The sequence below is a fragment of the Acinonyx jubatus genome, chromosome A2 (genome assembly GCF_027475565.1).
Source record: "Acinonyx jubatus isolate Ajub_Pintada_27869175 chromosome A2, VMU_Ajub_asm_v1.0, whole genome shotgun sequence".
Lineage (NCBI taxonomy): Eukaryota > Metazoa > Chordata > Mammalia > Carnivora > Felidae > Acinonyx > Acinonyx jubatus.
The window spans coordinates 90,907,889-90,925,146 of record NC_069383.1 but is presented as its reverse complement, the minus strand read 5'-3'; the positions used below and the strand labels follow the sequence as shown (position 1 = coordinate 90,925,146).

At 45.9% G+C, this 17,258-nt stretch overlaps 1 protein-coding gene across 2 annotated transcripts in view; it reads left to right on the top strand.

Annotated features, from left to right (window-relative positions):
• The window catches only part of LAMB1 (laminin subunit beta 1), a 74,116-nt gene that overhangs the window by 6,059 nt on the left and 50,799 nt on the right, over positions 1 to 17,258 (top strand). For both annotated transcript variants that reach the window (XR_008296908.1, XM_027071664.2), the window contains exons 4-10: positions 1,045 to 1,118; positions 8,430 to 8,618; positions 8,707 to 8,770; positions 12,463 to 12,665; positions 14,743 to 14,863; positions 16,330 to 16,518; positions 17,001 to 17,180. Coding sequence is in view for 1 of the 2 variants with exons in the window: in XM_027071664.2 (XP_026927465.2) it covers positions 1,045 to 1,118; positions 8,430 to 8,618; positions 8,707 to 8,770; positions 12,463 to 12,665; positions 14,743 to 14,863; positions 16,330 to 16,518; positions 17,001 to 17,180 (1,020 nt within the window). In the remaining variant the exon portion in view is untranslated. The remainder of the gene's footprint in view (positions 1 to 1,044; positions 1,119 to 8,429; positions 8,619 to 8,706; positions 8,771 to 12,462; positions 12,666 to 14,742; positions 14,864 to 16,329; positions 16,519 to 17,000; positions 17,181 to 17,258) is intronic.

Here is a 17,258-nt window from a genome sequence, read left to right as displayed (position 1 = left end):
CATTCCAACTAACTCATATCCGTTTCAGTGACCGCCCCCCCACCCCCCACAATTGCTTTGGCGGTTTTCCAGTGGGAGAGTTTATTTCAAAAGTCCTACTGATTTCCTGAAACTACACCAGCCTGTGACATGATTCATTCTGACACATTCCTGTCTTCCTGCAGTTAAGACTTCTTAGGCTCTAGAAGGTGGACCCCCAAAGTGCTCTCAAGCACAGGAAAGGGGGAAATGCTCTCCTTTAGCAAACAGGTGGGCTTGAGGGCCCAAGATGAGAGAGGGGGTCCTTTCTATCTCTGGAATTCCAGTGGTCTTTTCTGTGTGGCGGGACTGACTGACCCTCAGGGGACTCAGGGGACGGCGCAAAGGCTCATTTGTTTGTTCAGGCTTTCCCCTGAAAGGGAAGACGCTAGTATTTGTTCTGGGCCAGTTTATTTATTTGGCCGATTCTTTGTCTCTGGCATTGTTTTTTCGGTTGTGGCGATGCATCCAAAGGCTTCCCCATCAGGGATAACGTCTTTCTAAATGGGAGTGTAAGTAACAGACGCGGTAGGCTCTGATTTTCTTTGCTGCTGCATAAAAAAAGGAATATTTGTGCCCCCCCCCACCCCACCCCTGCCAGGAGGATTAAGTCCCCTGCTTTAGGCTGCAAACTGAACCCCTGCTGTGCACAGGAAGCGGACCCCTTCCTTCCCCCCTTGGAGAGTCCCTTGGCTTAGATTTGGGAAGACGTTTTACTTTGTCCTAAGCAGAAGCTGTCTTTCTTGACAGCAACTCCAGGCTTCCCGCCAGGTGTCTTGTTCCGGTGAGCAGAGTCCATATGTGGAGCTCCAGAATGAGTTGAGGAAAACTGAAGGTTCATTCTGGCCCGGGCCTCCCCGCCTAAGCCAAGACCAAGGGGTCTTGTCTTCAGCCTCACTGTCAGAGCGCCGAGAGGGGTTCTGTGCGGGGCGTAAAGAGAATTCAAGAAAAATACTCCCAACCGTTCACAGATGTTCCTGTTTTCCTTACTATTTCCTTTTTGAATTTTGAAAAAATCTCCTATAGGCGTGGAAAACGTAACTATCCAACTGGATCTGGAAGCAGAATTCCATTTTACTCATCTCATAATGACTTTCAAGGTAAGGAATTCATAACTTTCTCGCAAATGACACGTTGAGAGCGCTGTGTAATTCCCTTTTCGGTATGGATGTCTGTTGTGAGTTGGCCTCAGTGGGAACTTAAATATTATTGTTGCCGTAAATTGGGATAATTGATCAGCTTTTTAAAGATGGACGTGAATAACCATGTTTAACAAATACTCAATCTTCGTGGCAAGAAAGAGAGAGAGAGCCACTATTCTAAGGTAATTCAACTGTAAACTTTTAATTAGATCTCGTTTTATTTCCCCACGGAGAGAGGCAGCTTTGACTCTCTCCCAAACCACAATAAAACATCTGGAGAGTAAATCCCTGATCCCTTGTGTTGATGTTTTAATGCTGAGCTTGGTAACTGAAAAGGAAGTGTATTATCTTTAGTTTTCAAGGTTTTGCGAAAGTTGTGGGAACGGTTTTACAGTTCCTTAAGAAATGTGTATGCCTTCTTAAATGTGCATTTTTCGCATCCTTTTTCTTTTAGAGATGTAAAATGACTCCAGGGCTAGGGAATTTCTCTGTACAAAGTCCCTTTGTTTCTTCATAAGCAGCTGCCTGGAAATGACCGACTTCACATGGCTTAAAGTACATGTTGATGCACATAAAACCCATAATTTACTTATGGCTTCTCAGATTAAAATCACTTTTGAGTGGGCTTGGGTTGGAGTTGGGGGCCTTATCTGTACCCCGTCAGGTTAGGAAAAGGTGCCAGGGAAAGATTTAGCATGTGGGCAGGTAGCCACAAAAGTCCCACCGTGTCCTCCACCAAAGCCTGGGAGGCCAAGAGCACAGGTGTGCGTGGAAGTCCAAATATGACAGGAAGGATGTAGACTGCTGGTTCCCAGGCCTGAGCCCCTCTCCTCGGTCCCCTGCCCAGAAGTGCTGTTGCTGTTGGGGAGGAAGGTTTATAGTGTGACATCGGATATGGGCGGAGAGGTTGGGGGGCTTTCCCTAGGCAACTCGACACTATGCCCCCTCCCGTCATTGACCATGCCCTCTGCTTGGTGGTTAGAAGCAAAACTCAACCACGCATGAGGATGTTGCCTTCATGTTATGTGACACCTAAAAATACACAAAACTATCATTATTCATGTTGATGGTCCTAGCTTTTCCTTTGGAAAGGGCATCTGTTCACATACGTGGGAAGTTCTGTGTTTGCCTCCATCCAAGTCCTTTGGGTACATACTCTGTCATTACTCATCCAACTGAGTACAGTGGACCATGGATGAAATTCTGCATCGATGAAATGCTGAAGATAAAACAGGAGGCAGGGGGACTGAACTCAGACGAGAAGAATAGGTACAGGTTGTCAGACTGTAGTTAGAGAGAATTCAACCTCTGGGCTTTAGATCCTGTGCGAAAAGCAACATCTATGGGGTTGGACAGACTTGGAGATAAATCCCCATCCTGCCCCTTATTGGCACATGTGGCCAGAACTTTGGCTTCCTCTTCGGAAGGGAGAGTGCGAAGAATAAGAACCCCTACATTCGAGGGCCGTGTGACCTTGCCCTCTGCTCTGGAATAGGCATAATCTTGCCACCTGGCACATAATGGGAATATGATCGCTTTTCTCTCTGCTGATGCTTGGCAGGTAGTGATTGCTCTACAAATATTTACTGAATGAATACATGCATAAAGAAATTCAGCCGTCTTCTGTTTGTAAGAAACTGCCCCGGGGGGCGAATGACACTTGCAGAGAACTTACATCACGAATGTGCTAAGAGCTCTAGCAGAAGTTCAGACGATTGCGATGTGCGGTAGGAGCACCGAGGACGGGGAGAGTAATCTTAGCCTGGGATAAAGCAGAAAGCTTCATCAGGAGCGGTCTGGGACTGTGTGTGACCTGGGCCAGGAAGGGTGAGCAGGATCTCAGTGGGAGGAGGTGGAAGAAAAGCCGTTCTTGGCAGAGGAAACCGTCTGAGAGCAAAGCTCTGGTGGTGGACAGTTCAGGCAGAGTTTGTTCAGCGTAGATTAGCCTTGAGCTCAGGGCAGTGAGGGGGAAAGGGAAGTAAGGTTACATACAATCAGAAAGTCCCCGGCTCCTGGCTGAGGGGTGTTAATTATATAGGAAACAGGGAGCCACTGGCAAGGAAATGAGACTGGATTTCAGGAAGATGGCCAAGGCGAAATACAGAGGAGGGCGTGGGACAGTGAGAACCGACGGTGCGTGGGGAGGCCCTTGTTGAGGTCTGTGCTAAAATGGGGGGCTCGCCTGAGAGGGTGCTGGTGTTAACGCAGAGCCAGGCCTGATTCTCAAGTAGGAGGGAACCACCCCAGCAACCCAGGCGTCCTGGAAGTATTACCAGAAAAGCTTTTGCAAATCACGTATATGCCCTTGCTGCGAGCTCTGTTACCTGCCACTGATAATGCCTTTGAGAATCATTGCCCACTTTCCATGGGAGTCATCAGTTGGACCCTCTGGGATCAAAGGTTCAGCCACGGGGGCGCCTGGGTGGCTCAGTGGGTTAAGCGTCCAACTTTGGCTGGTTAAGCGTCATGATCTCACGGCTCATGAGTTGGAGCCCCGTGTCGGGCTCTGTGCGGACAGTTCGGAGCCTGGAGCCTGCTTCAGATTCTGTGTCTCCCTCTCTGTCCATCCCCTGCTTGCACTCTGCCTCCCTCTCCCTCTCTCAAAAATAAATAAACATTAAAAATTAAAAAAAAAAAAAAAAAGGTTCAGCCCCGAATCGGGGGAAGATGAGAAGCAGAGCAGTGGAAGGGAGAGCAGGAAACGGGTGAATCCAAGATCACTTGGATGTCCAAGCTGAGCAGGCGGGAGGGTGGTGATAGAGTGACAGTGGCAAGACGGGGGTGGGGGGGGGGGTGGGAGTTGTGAAGAACACCACCCGTGGAGTGGCCGTGGAGATGGCTGCTTGCTAAGTGGACTGGGTTTTCATGGGCTAGCGAAGCTCATGTAGCGTATACACGGTTTGCTTTTGTAGACAGCCAGATGTTTCCAGAATCGTAGCGCTTCTGCTTAGTAGACGTTCAGAGGTGGCAGGGCGCCTGGGTGCCTCAGTTGGTTGAGCGCCTGACTTTGGCTCAGGTCATGATCTCGCGGTTAGTGAGTTCGAGCCCCGGGTCGGGCTCACTGCTGTCAGCACAAAGCCTGTTTGGGATCCTCTGTCTTCTCTCTCTCTGCCTCTACCCTGCTTGCACTCTCTCTCTCTCTCTCTCAAAAATAAATAACATTAAAAAAAAATTAAAGGGGCGCCTGGGTGGCTCAGTCAGTTAAGCGTCGGACTTCAGCTCAGGTCACGATCTCCCAGTTCGTGAGTTCAAGCCCCGTGTCGGGCTCTGGGCTGACAGCTCAGAGCCTGGAGCCTGCTTCGGATTCTGTGTCTTCCCTTCTCGCTGCACCTCCCCTGCTCAAGCTCTGTCTCCTTCTCTCTCTCTTTCTCTCTCAAAAATAAATAAACATTAAAAAAATTATAAAAAATTAAAATAAACAAACATTAAAAAAATCAGAGGTGGCCATGCACCAGTATAAGTCCTGAGCACGTTGGAGACTCAGGGAGGAGTGGGAAGGGCCTCCATTCTCTACATAGAAGTGTTGTCCTGGTTTCCAACAGCTCTGGAAATCCACAGGAAATTGGATAATTCTTCAGTGACCCTTTGGGACTCAGGAGTTTCCAGAAGGGAGGGAGAGAAAGCACAGCCAGAAATGCCTGTAAGGCTTTTCCTCTCTGCTCCCTGTGACACAGAGACATTAGGCTAGTCTGTCCCCAGATGTCACCACCCAGGAGGCAGGTCTCATGGTGAGTTTGTCTTGGCTGACTTAGTGATTGGGGTTTTTTTTCCCCCCCTTACTTTCAAATTCTTCATCTCATGCTCTGGAGTTTAATAAAGTATCCTTTTCTTCTATTCCTGAATAAGTAAAAAAGTAAAAATTCAGGCACCTAGTAAGTGAGTAAGTCAAAGAGTCTGTCAAAATGTGACCTTTCATTTTCTTAACCCTTGTCTCCTCTTTGTTTTTTTAACGTTTATTTATTTTCGAAGGAGAGAGAGAGAGACAGAGCATGAGCTAGGGAGGGGCAGAGACAGAGGGAGACACAGAATCCAAAGCAGGCTCCAGGCTCGGAGCTGTCAGCACAGAGCCCGACACGGGGCTCAAACTCACGAACCGGGAGATCATGACCTGAGCTGAAGTCGGACGCTTATCCAGCTGAGCCACGCAGGCGCCCACCCTTGTCTCCTTTTATCAGTGAAGAAGACCATCAGGATTATTAAGGAAGGCAAAGTATGTCTGGGGATATACGAGTTTCACCATTAGTGATCACCCCGATTTCTCTCCAACATTGGTTTTAACTCGGAGGTGAGCGTGTGTCCGGGATGGGTTTGTTCACCCGGCTCACCTGGCCTGTTCTCCCTCCGCCATAATGTGCCGTCCATCTCCCAGGTGCACGTACCCCCTTCTGTGGCATCGAGGCCTGTGCCCAATGGTAGTGCTCATTCTGCTTCATCTCTTATTTCCAGCTCACCCCCTCCACCACACCCTCTGAAATCTCTGTCCTACCTGTTTCCAGGATTCTTGTCTTTTTACTCTTTCCTCTCTGACTTCCATTTGTCAGCCTGCTATTATGCTATGAGCCAGTGAGGCAGAAAGATGGGTTTGGGCCAAGTTCAACGTGGACTGGGATCTAAGCTCTGCCTTTAGGTAGCAGGTCAGTTAAGGTGTCTGAGCCTCTTTCCTCATCTGTAGGAAAAGTGTGTCGTGAGGGTATATTCGTCTCCGAGGGTGGCCATAACAAAGCACCACAGACTCAGTGGCTTAAACAACAGAAATGTATTGTCTCATGGTGCTGGAGGCTTGATGTCTAAGACTGAACTGTGGGCAGAGTGGGTTTCTCCTGTGGCCTCAGTCTTTCCTTGGTGTGTAGATGGCTGTCTTTATCTTCACATGGTCTTGTCTTGTACATTTCCATCTCCTAATTCCTTCTCCTTAGAAGGACATCAGTCACATGGGCTTTGGGTGGACTCTAAGCCCTCATTTTACTTTTTTTTTAATATATTTTTTTTTACATATTCATTTTTGAGAGACAGAGCACGAGCGGGGGAGGGGCAGAGAGAGAGGGAGACACAGAATGAGAAGCAGGCTCCAGGCTCTGAGCTGTCCGCACAGAGTCCAATGCGGGGCTTGAACTCACGGACCGCAAGATCATGACCTGAGCCGAAGTCGGATGGCTAACCGACTGAGCCACCCAGGTACCCCTCATTTTACTTTAATTAATCCTTCAGAGAGCCTGTCTCCAAATACAATCACATTCTGAGATCTTGGGGGTTAGGTCTTCAACATAAGAAGTTGGGGGGACGCCGTTCGGCCCATAACAGAAGGTTATGACATAATGGAATTAAAGCTCCAGGCACCACTCTCCTTCTTTGTCTAGTCCTGTGTGGATGCATTTTCTAGAGCAATGATTGCAGCTCCTTCATCTTGCCCTTTGCTCTCTGGGAGGACATTCTACCCTCTATATTTGGAGGTGTCAAGTGTTTTATGCCAACAGTGATTTCCAGATCCACGGTTCAAGCTCCATTCACACAGCTGGGTGCCAGACCACTGTTTCCAGTTGTCTGTCCAGTGGGTGTCCCCTCACATGTAGCTAGTCCAAAACCAAATGGCTTCTTTCTCTTCTGTGGCTTTGCTCTTAACCACAGTTGCCCCCGCTACTCAAACTCAAGCACCCGTGGTTCTTTCCTCTCCGTCCCTTTCCACTGAAACCAAATTGATCGCCAAGTGGAATTCGATATATTTGGCTAAGTTTTCAGAACGGTTGATTGCATCCTTTCCATCCATCCATACTGTAATGCTTGAGTTAAGACCTTCGTCTTTTTTTTCCGCTTCTCAGTTGGTTTCCTCGTCTCTTGTTTTTTGTTTTGTTTTGTTTTTTTGTTTTTCCATGTCTGATAGCTGTGGCACGGGGTTATTTTTCTGACGTGTAGTCTGATCATTTCATTCTGTCCACTTAAGTCTTCTGGTGTCCCCTTTCATGCTGTAAAAATAAAGGAAACCCCTTAGCGTGGCGAGCAAATTCCTTACTTCCCTGCCCTAGTCAACCTCTTCTGTCACGTGTAGCCACCTTCACTCCCTGCGTGGAAAACACCTACCCTTTTAGGATCCGGTCTGATGCCGTCTTCTCTCTGAAGCGTTCCCTGGCTTGTGTGTGTGTGTGTGTGTGTGTGTGTGTGTGTGTGTAGGTGGTAAAATGTACATAACACAAAATTTGCCATTTTAACCATTTTTAAGTATCCAATTCAGTAGCATTAGGTGTATATGTTGCACAGTGTTGTGCAACCACTTCCACTATCTGTTTCCAGAACATTTTCATCACCCCAGATACAAACTCTACCCTACTCTACTCTACTCTATTAAGCAATAAGTCTCCGTTGGCCCCTCCACCCCCCCCCCCCATAACCTTTAACTTACTTGTTGTCTCTATGTGCTTTCCTATTCAAGACATTTCCTTGTAAGTGGAATCCTATACTGTCTTTCCTCTTGTCTGGCTTCTTTCACTTAGTGTAATGTCTTTAGGGTTTATCCATGACGTAGGAAGGACTAGAATTCCTTTTTTTACGGCTGAGTAATATCCTTTCGTATGTGTATACCATGTTTGGTTTATCCATTCATCTTTGATGGATACTTGGGTTGTTTCTGCCTTTTGGCCATTGTGAATTGTGCTGCTACGAACATTCGTGCACAAGCACCCATCTGAGTCCCTGTTTTCAGTTCTTGGGGTAATGGAATAGCCAGGAGTGGAATTATAGGATTCCCCAGCTTCTTGAGTTAGTCATTCCTTCCTCTCGTTTTCCCTGAGCACACTGCATGAGGCTCTACTCTGGTGTTTCGTGTTGTAAATGATTTATACCTATATCTACACTCCATTGGGCCGTCTACAGCATATGGACCGCCGCGCGGTAGTAAGCAGGTGTCTGTGTGCAACTGCTGAATGAATGAAGACCAAACACTCAAACTAGTCAATCCAATTATGGGGTGGTGACTGACTAGACCAAAGCTTGTTTACTGTAGGGTCCTGGTTATAATCCACTCCTAAAGAGAAACAGTTTACTAATCTCTCTCAGGGTGGGAGAAAGTGCAACATTTCAAGGCTAGACGCTTTCCTACAGGAGGAGTCTCCATGGAACAGCCTGAAGTATTTGAAATCCAGCCACAGTCTGAAATACCAACCCCATGCAGTCAGGGTTTGTGGTGCACAGTGGAGTGATACCTTTGTCTGAGATTTTTTGAGAAATGCAGATCACCAATGCAAAACATCAAATGAGCCTTTTCTGCCCTGCCTTTAGACATTCCGTCCAGCCGCGATGCTGATAGAACGATCGTCTGACTTCGGGAAAACCTGGGGTGTGTACAGATACTTTGCCTATGACTGTGAGGGCTCATTTCCAGGCATTTCAACTGGCCCCATGAAAAAAGTGGATGATATAATCTGTGATTCCCGCTATTCTGACATTGAACCCTCGACGGAAGGAGAGGTCTGTTTGCTGTTTTTGTTTTACATTCTATTTACAAATCCTTTTTGATCATTGCAAAAATACCCATTACTCTTCTATCTATTTTTAGGTGATATTTCGTGCTTTAGATCCCGCGTTCAGAATAGAAGATCCTTATAGTCCGAGGATACAGAGTAAGCTTGTTTTCACATAACAGCTTTGATGGAACACCGCAATCACGGAAGAACTCTTACCCAGAGCACTGCTGCACAGAATCTAAATATTCAGTGCTAAATCCACCGTCTTTATTTCCTTTTTTTCTTCGCAGTACCCAATCAAAGGCTCTTGAAATTGGCAGGAATCAAAAAAGTTTATGTCCTAAGTACTCAACCAATTATGCTGGTCATAATACCTTATTTATTTTATTGTTCAGTATAATATATATTATATATATATATATATATATACACACACTATATTATATACTATACTATATATTATATATATGTACTCTCTATATATTACATATACACGTATATGTATGTGTGTATATATATATAAAATGTACATACATGTACATATGCATGTATATGTATATATATAAAATACATATAAACTAGGGTATAGATTAAGCTGTTGTAACAAAGGGTCCCCCCAAAAATATAGTGGTCAAATAACATAGAAGTTTATTTCTCTCTTAGGAAATCATCCAGAGGGATGATACAAGTAGACCTACTTGTATAAAATACAGGATGACGCCCAGTTAAATCTGAATTGAAGATAAATAGCAAGTTATTTTTTAGTATAACCGTATCCCATGTAATGCTTGTGACTAGTACAAGGATATTCCATGTAATGCTTGGGTTGGTATAACTATGTCCCATGTGATATATTTGGCATAGACTTTACTAAAAACACTATTAACTATCTGAAATTCAAATTTAACTGAGCATCTTGTATTTTTATTGCTAAATCTGGCAACCCTAGCAACCCAGTTCCCTTCTATCTTAGAGTCGTTATCCACATGGTTGGGGCTGGACGAACACTACCATGTCATTGTCCCCACCTATGAGATGGGAGGAAGAGAGGGGCAAGTGACATGGAAACTGTACGTGGCCCCTATCCATATCCCATTGGCCAAAATTAGCCACATGACCCTACCTCAAGGCACACTGGGAAACCTCTCTAGGTAGGTGGCCATGTGCCCTCTCACACTCTTGCCTAAGGCTCTTACTATCAAAGGAAGAAAAGAGAGAGTTCTGGGGGAGAATCCGAAGTCTCAGCCACGTTCCGTATGCTGAGTAAGGTGGCGGTTGTCATTTCCATTTAACAGATGAGCAAACTGAGGCTCAGAGAGTTAGAATAACATGCATGTGGTGACATGACCATTTAGTGTCAGGCAGGTCCTGAAGCCATACGTTAGGATTCTAAATTTAGAGTTCTTTCCAACATTTAACATCCATGCTTCTGCTGTTAAAAAATTACATTTCGATCATCTTCAGAGGCAAAATGCGAACTACTTAAAAGAGTTCAGAGTCCGACAGACCTGGGTTTGAATCCCATTTCTAGCATATCCTAGCTCTGTGACATGGGGCAAATAACCTGCTTAAACCTGGTTACAGTTGGGTTTTTTTTAGCCTCTGTTTTTTCATCTGTCAGTGGAGATAATAATAGTGACCTGAGGGTCATTATGGAGGGAAAAGGAGTTCTGTAAACGACTTTCCAACGTGCCTGACACACGGAAAGTGTTCAGTGAGTCAAAGAAGCTGCTGTTGACGACGGTGCCATCAGCCACGGCCTGGGTCTCGCCGTGGACCCAGTCCCCTTCCTCAGAGTGAAGGGATGAGACTCTCTGTCCTGCGGATAAGGTGTAGTCTGCTGAGCAGAGAGGCAGGACCGATTCTTGGTGCTCCTTCCTCACTGAGGATGGCCTTGTTTGGAACCACGGTGCCATGGAACCTCCCAGCATGAAGCATGAAAGAGTAGAAGGGAAAGCGTCCAGGAAATATTGCCAGAAAAGTGCTATTTCCCCACTTAAATTAATTTTACGTGTGGCCCAGACTGTCTCTGGATTGTAATTCACTCATTCATTCTATTGTAAAACAAATATTTAATGGCACATCCAGTTCTGGCATTTCGGAGTGAGCTCTGTGAGGCCTGCCCTCCCTGCTCTCCAAATCCAGTTGTGAGAAACGTCCACATGGTCTCCGGGACAAACACCTCACAGGGCCCTAGAGGGACTCGTGGTCTGCTCCTCGTTGGGTGAAATTTGTGGGACTTGGAAAATTGGCTGCCATTATAGTTCCTTGTTTTTCATTGTTAAATGGCCTCGGAAAAATTCAAGAGGCGTCCATTTTAACTGATCACGTTTTCGATTGACCTTGTACTCGCGGGAACAACATCTCTTTCATCGTCCCTATTGTGGAGAGCTCAGAGACTCTCTTCACAAGTGGTTTTGCCTCAGTATACAACAGCGGTCAATATACAAGGCTTAGTTGTTGTTAACTGTGGTAGGAGAGAGTGGAAGGAGCATATTTGCTCTTCTGAGGCCTTCCACAAAGATCAGTTCAAGGGCTTCTAAATACTCCAGCTGCTCTCCAGCTTTGTTGCTGGCCTCTTGTCAATAGGCGCTTGTGCTCATTCTGTGCAGGAGGAAATGTTGGCATTCATAAATTCCATTCAGCTAAGTCGTACCACGGTTTCTCTGTTTTGTGTTTGATTTTTACAAAGAGCCTAAGTTTAATGCATGGACTCATGGACTTTCTCTTTCAACCCACGGCTATTTCTATAGTCTTCATTGTAAGCTCTGCATAGATTTTCAGTAGTTAAAATTGTATCAGGGCTTTGAATGTATCTGACGCGTGCGGCCAACGCCCCGTCGTTCCGTTGTTCCCTGTTGTAACTGATGAGAATGTATCAGCCCAGATGAAAGTAAAGCTTGGGAGAAACCCCAGGCTACACAGGGCATAGGAGGGCTGATGGACTCATCGGTGTTTTGGGGTCCACTTAGTAATTGATGAAAGCATTGGTAGAGAAGGTTGAATGGCTTCTGGCTTATCAGGTTACTAATAGAATGTAATTGCTAGCCAGCTTCTGTAGTAAGCATTCATCTATAGACCCAGGAGAGAGAAGAAAAGATCTGAGAAATTGATCTACAAGTAACTTACATTTGGGGGGGGAAAACAAAAACTTGCCCAACCTCCTGATTCTGAGCTCCTTTATCCCTATGCCTCGCTATGGATGGCAAACTAGGACAAAAAAGTGGGAGACTGTGACGTGTAGAAATTTGATGGAGACCTTCTGTCCCTGGATAGTAGTTATTCCATAGTGTTAAATCTATTTTAGCAACTTGGATTTCATCTTTGTGGTAGGAAATTTCAGAGAGTATTTTCCTCTCCAAAAATAAACACGAAAATGTTTCGTTCTATCTTACAATAATGAAGACAATTGGAGTGTGCCGCTCAACCCCCTCCTACCTGAATAGAACTCTCTGATTTTGAGACCGACGCTAGTTGCTGTGGGCACCGCGTGGAATTGCGATGGTTCAGATTACTCTGTGCCAGTGGGTTCTTGCAGTCCTGCAGCCATGTTCTTAAATTTCTCTGCTTTTGCGCTTTTTCCTGAAACAGTCTGCAAGCACATCCGCCGCAGAATAGATGTTCTTACTAAACTAGTAAGGAGGCAGCAAACCTTCTTTCTTCCAGAGACTCACAGTATATTAAACTTTACTGGCATGGTCATCTAGATCATACAAGGGGGTAACCTTTCCTTTACTTCGGCATTTTTATCTGCCGTGCCTTTCTATAAAGAGAAGAGGTGTTGTATAATTGCAGAACAAGTCTTGCTTGTGTGATCAGACTTTTCATCTTCTTGGTGACCATTGTAGATCTCTTAAAAATCACCAACTTGAGAATCAAGTTTGTGAAGCTCCACACTTTGGGAGATAACCTTTTGGATTCCCGGATGGAAATCAGGGAAAAGTATTACTATGCAGTTTATGATATGGTGGTTCGAGGAAATTGCTTCTGCTACGGTCATGCCAGCGAATGCGCCCCTGTGGATGGAATCAATGAAGAAGTAGAAGGAATGGTGAGTGAGTGCTGTGGGGGGGGCTTTCTCCTTCAGACAGATGATTCCGGAAAGCAATTTGAATCTCGTCTTACCTTAAACCTTGCACAATTTCTAGGGGTTTTAGTTTTCCAGACTGACTTGGAGCTCTTTCCGCCATTACTGGTGGTTGATGGTTTTCTCTTTGTTAACATTCTTAGACTGTGAGAATATAAAAGCTTTTCATTTCATGGGCGAAGAACTAATTTTGGGAAATTGTTGCAGCAAGCTGCTACTACAATAGATATTTTTTTGTAGTCAATAAGGAGGAAAAAGCTTTTTACATAGCCAGTGCATCTTCTTTTCCTTTAGGGAAGATTAGACACCACAAACATCCCCATCTTTACGCTACAAGGCATAAAGTGATCCCAGTCCAGAAAACCTGGACATTTGAACCTGGAACCACGAAATATGATTTCGGAATCCAATGGGCTTTGTTTCTTTATATATTTCTTCTAGTTTCATTCTTTTCCCACTTTTATGCCAAATATACGTGTTGTCAAATTACGTAGTTCTAAAAATTGGGGGTTTGGATGATTTGCCAAAGGGAGAAAGTTGGGGTTATTTTACCAGTCTCTAAGTGAACTGCTAATTCTTATAGACCCACAGGATTTTAGAGCTAAACAGGATTTATTCAGCCAATTATCCTTGTAAGAAGAGAGCAGGGATTAAATAGTTCACCAAAGGGCCCTAAGTAAATGGCAGATGGAAATTCAAATCTTACCCTCCTGGACTCTGCCCCAGGATTCCTTCCATTAGACATTGGGCCTCCCTCGTTGAAGAGTATAAGGCTTCCTTACTTGCCGTTTGCTTTTTCAAAGATCATTAGTCCTCATCAAAGAAGGTCCAGGATTGAGTGTATTCAACTGCCTGAAACTTCCGCCTTCATTCGCTCCAGTTAGAACATTTGCTACGTAGATAAAGTGGCATTTTCAATGGGGCCTCAAGGGAGGACCTGTCCTTGTAATCTCTTGCTACATCTTTCAGGGAATGCTCGGTAGATAATGTTTACTTTGCAGGATAACAAGCCTGGCGTGTAGCTAAGTCCTACAGGCCCGTCACTGTCACGGGTCTCAGTACATTATGCTGTTAATTCAGACACTGTAGGGTCCTGTGGCATGTGCTTTGGGTCTGTTTTTCAGTCTGCAGAAAACTAGCTTGTAATGAGATGATTTTAGTCTTTTGCTCACTGCACTCTTGTCAAGGTGAGTCCAGGGCGGACCTGTCTGTCCTGTTCCTGAATTCCATTCTGTAGAAACTAGTGTTAAGGTGAGGTGCCTAAGTACATGCATATTTGGTAGACTGAAAGAATTTATCATTTACGTGCCTCAGGGGCTTAGGCATATCTTGCCAGAGACACGGTGCAAAAGAGTGCATCCTAGGCCCTTCACAAAGCAAAATAATTTATATTTTTCCCCCCAAGATTTTAGATTTCCTTTCTTAAAGAAAAAAAGCAAATGTGAATGTGGCAAATGATTAATATTTTGAATCTCCTTTCGGTTGGGAAAAAAAATGAAGTGCTTTGCCTGAAGTCAAAAACAAAACAAAAGAAGCAGAAAAACCCATTCTGTTCTGTGACTTAGTGGTAAAATTTGCAGTAATGTGAGTTGGTTTCCAGTGGTATGCATACATTTAGTTCTGCATTATAACTTTTGTTGATTTCTCTTACAATAAGTTTCTTTTTGACGTAGATTTTTTTTAACTCTTAAGTACCTAGTTTTTGTGTTTTGTGGGGTTTTTTTTTGTTTTTTGTTTTTGTCTTTTTCTAATTTTTAAGTGACCGATTTTGTTCATTTGGGTTCTTTGATCCCTACTTCAGTGACATATTTATTGAGTATCCATTATATAATAGGAACTGTTCCTAGAGATGGGAGTTCAAGCCACCAAAAAGACAGAACTCCCTTCAGGGAGGGACAGAATTAAAACAAATCTTCACTGTGCTGAGCTAGAGATGCGGATTAGTAGGAAAGGGGTTTATCGCTTCCACTGATTGTGGAGAAAACCTGGCCATCAGGTTGCATCTCTAACTTTGCTCTTTCCTGTTTGTGTAACTTTCAAGGTTCATGGGCACTGCATGTGCAGGCATAATACCAAGGGCTTAAACTGTGAGCTGTGCATGGATTTCTACCACGATTTACCTTGGAGACCCGCTGAAGGTCGAAACAGCAATGCCTGTAAAAGTAAGTCTCCGTCAGAGGGACGTCCAGACTCCAGGACCCATTTTCTGATTAGAGCTACTATAAGAGTACGTGATTTTTGCAAAAGGAAGAAAAGTTAGTACCCTTTTGCCAGCGTCACCCAGATACTCTTAGGAAACCAATATCCACTCAGTTCAATCAATACATTAGCATTCAGAGCAGTAGCCAGGGGCTTGGCAGACTTAGAAGTTGGAGATGTTGTCCCTGACTCTGTACCTGTCTCAAAGGCAAGAGGAGCGCGAGAGAAAAATGAGAGAAAAATACGGCACGGTAGATCACGAAGGTATAAGAGTTGTTGGCCCTGTCTCTGTGCCACTCTGGCCGCAGCCCATGGCATACGTCCGGCCAGCTGGCCAGCCCGGTGGCATTCTCTGGGCAGACGTGTAGTTTGAAACACCTCCCCGCCCCCCACAGTGATTCCAATGCCTGCCCCTTCCCCCACTGAGGCCTGTTCTAGAAGTTCAGAAACCAGTGAGGGCTGGAGTGGTCAAGGATTGTTATTAAGTACAACCCTTTGATGATAGCTGAGATTGTTGAGGTAAGAAGAAGAAAGGGAGGCGGGGGGAGGGGGGAGGGAGCGAGGGAGGGGGAGGCGGGAAGGAGTTCAGATAAGGAGAACCACACAAAGCCTAAAGCCCCAAGGACGTTCTTCTTAGGACCAACACCGAGTCTGTGGGAGATGATTCTGACGTTTCATTCAACAGGTGTGTCAAGGGCAGGTCCCTGCTAGGCACCCAGCGTCTGTCAGTGGATACCTCACAGCCCCTCTGTACGGGAGGTTGTGTTGCAGGAGGGAGAGGATGAGGCCAGAGTGTAGAGCCCTGTGAGGGCCAAGCCAAGTTAGGCTTCGTTGTGAGAAGACAGAGGAGTCCATGTGGGTCACAGAGCAGAGAGTGAGATGATGTGACAGCCGGGTTGGACCGAGGGGGCTGCCCAGTGGGCCAGCAGAGGGTCAGAAGGCCGGCCAGATGGCTGTTGCACAGACCTTAATTCTCACTGAAGAGCCTGGTCGCGTGAGCTGGTGGGAATGGGAAGGAAGAGCATCACCTTGACACCACACTCCCCAGAGCTGGCGGCCCAGACAGGCTTTCCCAGAAGTATCGCCTAGAAGGTCCTCTGGAGGGGTGTGTTCCCACCCTGAGTGGCACCCAGAGGCGCCCTCCACATCGTGGCTACCAGGGGCAATCCTTTCCCCCAAGTTTTCCACTCTTTGCTTCGTAGCCCGTTCTCTTCCAAAACGGGCAGATTGTTCAGTTATTTCATAAAGCTTACCCTTGGAAGGCTTCCAGCATGATGTCAGGCGGACATGTCCTTTTCCACGGGCCCCTAAGTGTTAGCTGCCTGAACTTCATCCCTGCTTTCCAAAATGAGTTTCTTCCTGGCACTCCCTCCTCCATTGGTAAGTAGATCTAAAAAAGGCTTTTCTTGACATTGGCCTTGTCACACAGAGTGTAACTGCAATGAACATTCGAGCTCGTGCCACTTTGACATGGCCGTGTACTTGGCCACCGGCAATGTCAGCGGAGGGGTGTGCGATGACTGTCAGCACAACACCATGGGACGCAATTGTGAACAGTGCAAGCCGTTTTACTTCCAGCACCCGGAGAGAGACGTCCGAGACCCTCACCTCTGTGAACGTACGTGGGGGAATTTCATGACGTTTTCCGTCCTCTTTCAATTTGATTTTTTTTTAATGTTTATTCATTTTTGAGAGAGAGGGACAGAGCGTGAGCAGGGGAGGGGCAGAGAGAGAGAGAGGGAGACACAGAATCTGAAGCAGGCTCCAGGCTCTGAGCTGTCAGCACAGAGCCCAGTGCGGGGCTTGAACTCACGAGCTGTCAAATCATAACCTGAGCTGAAGTCGGACACGTAATCAGCTGAGCCACCCAGACGCCCCAGTCACCTTTCAGTTTGAATAGGCTGGGGACCACCATCCTCTTGGGACTCCTGGTGTGAACATGAGACTCCGCTTTATTTTAACTGCTACATAGGATGCTGGCAGCAAAAGCTGCCTGGCACCCTGTCTTCTTTAGTCTATTTCTGTGACCTTCCGAGGGGCCGACGGGAGCGTGTGTTTATACAAACACTCACATTGTTACCTGGTGCTTTTTGTTCTTAGGATGTACCTGTGACCCAGCTGGATCTCAGAATGGGGGAATCTGTGACAGTTACACCGATTTTTCTGCTGGACTCATTGCCGGCCAGTGTCGGTGTAAATTACACGTGGAAGGAGAACATTGTGAACTTTGCAAAGAGGGCTTCTACGGCTTAAGTGCTGAAGATCCATTTGGTTGTAAATGTAAGCGCATTTGTGAAAAAGTTGGGGTGTTCTCGTGGACGCTGTTCCCGTTTGACTTTGCAGTTCTAAATCCAGACC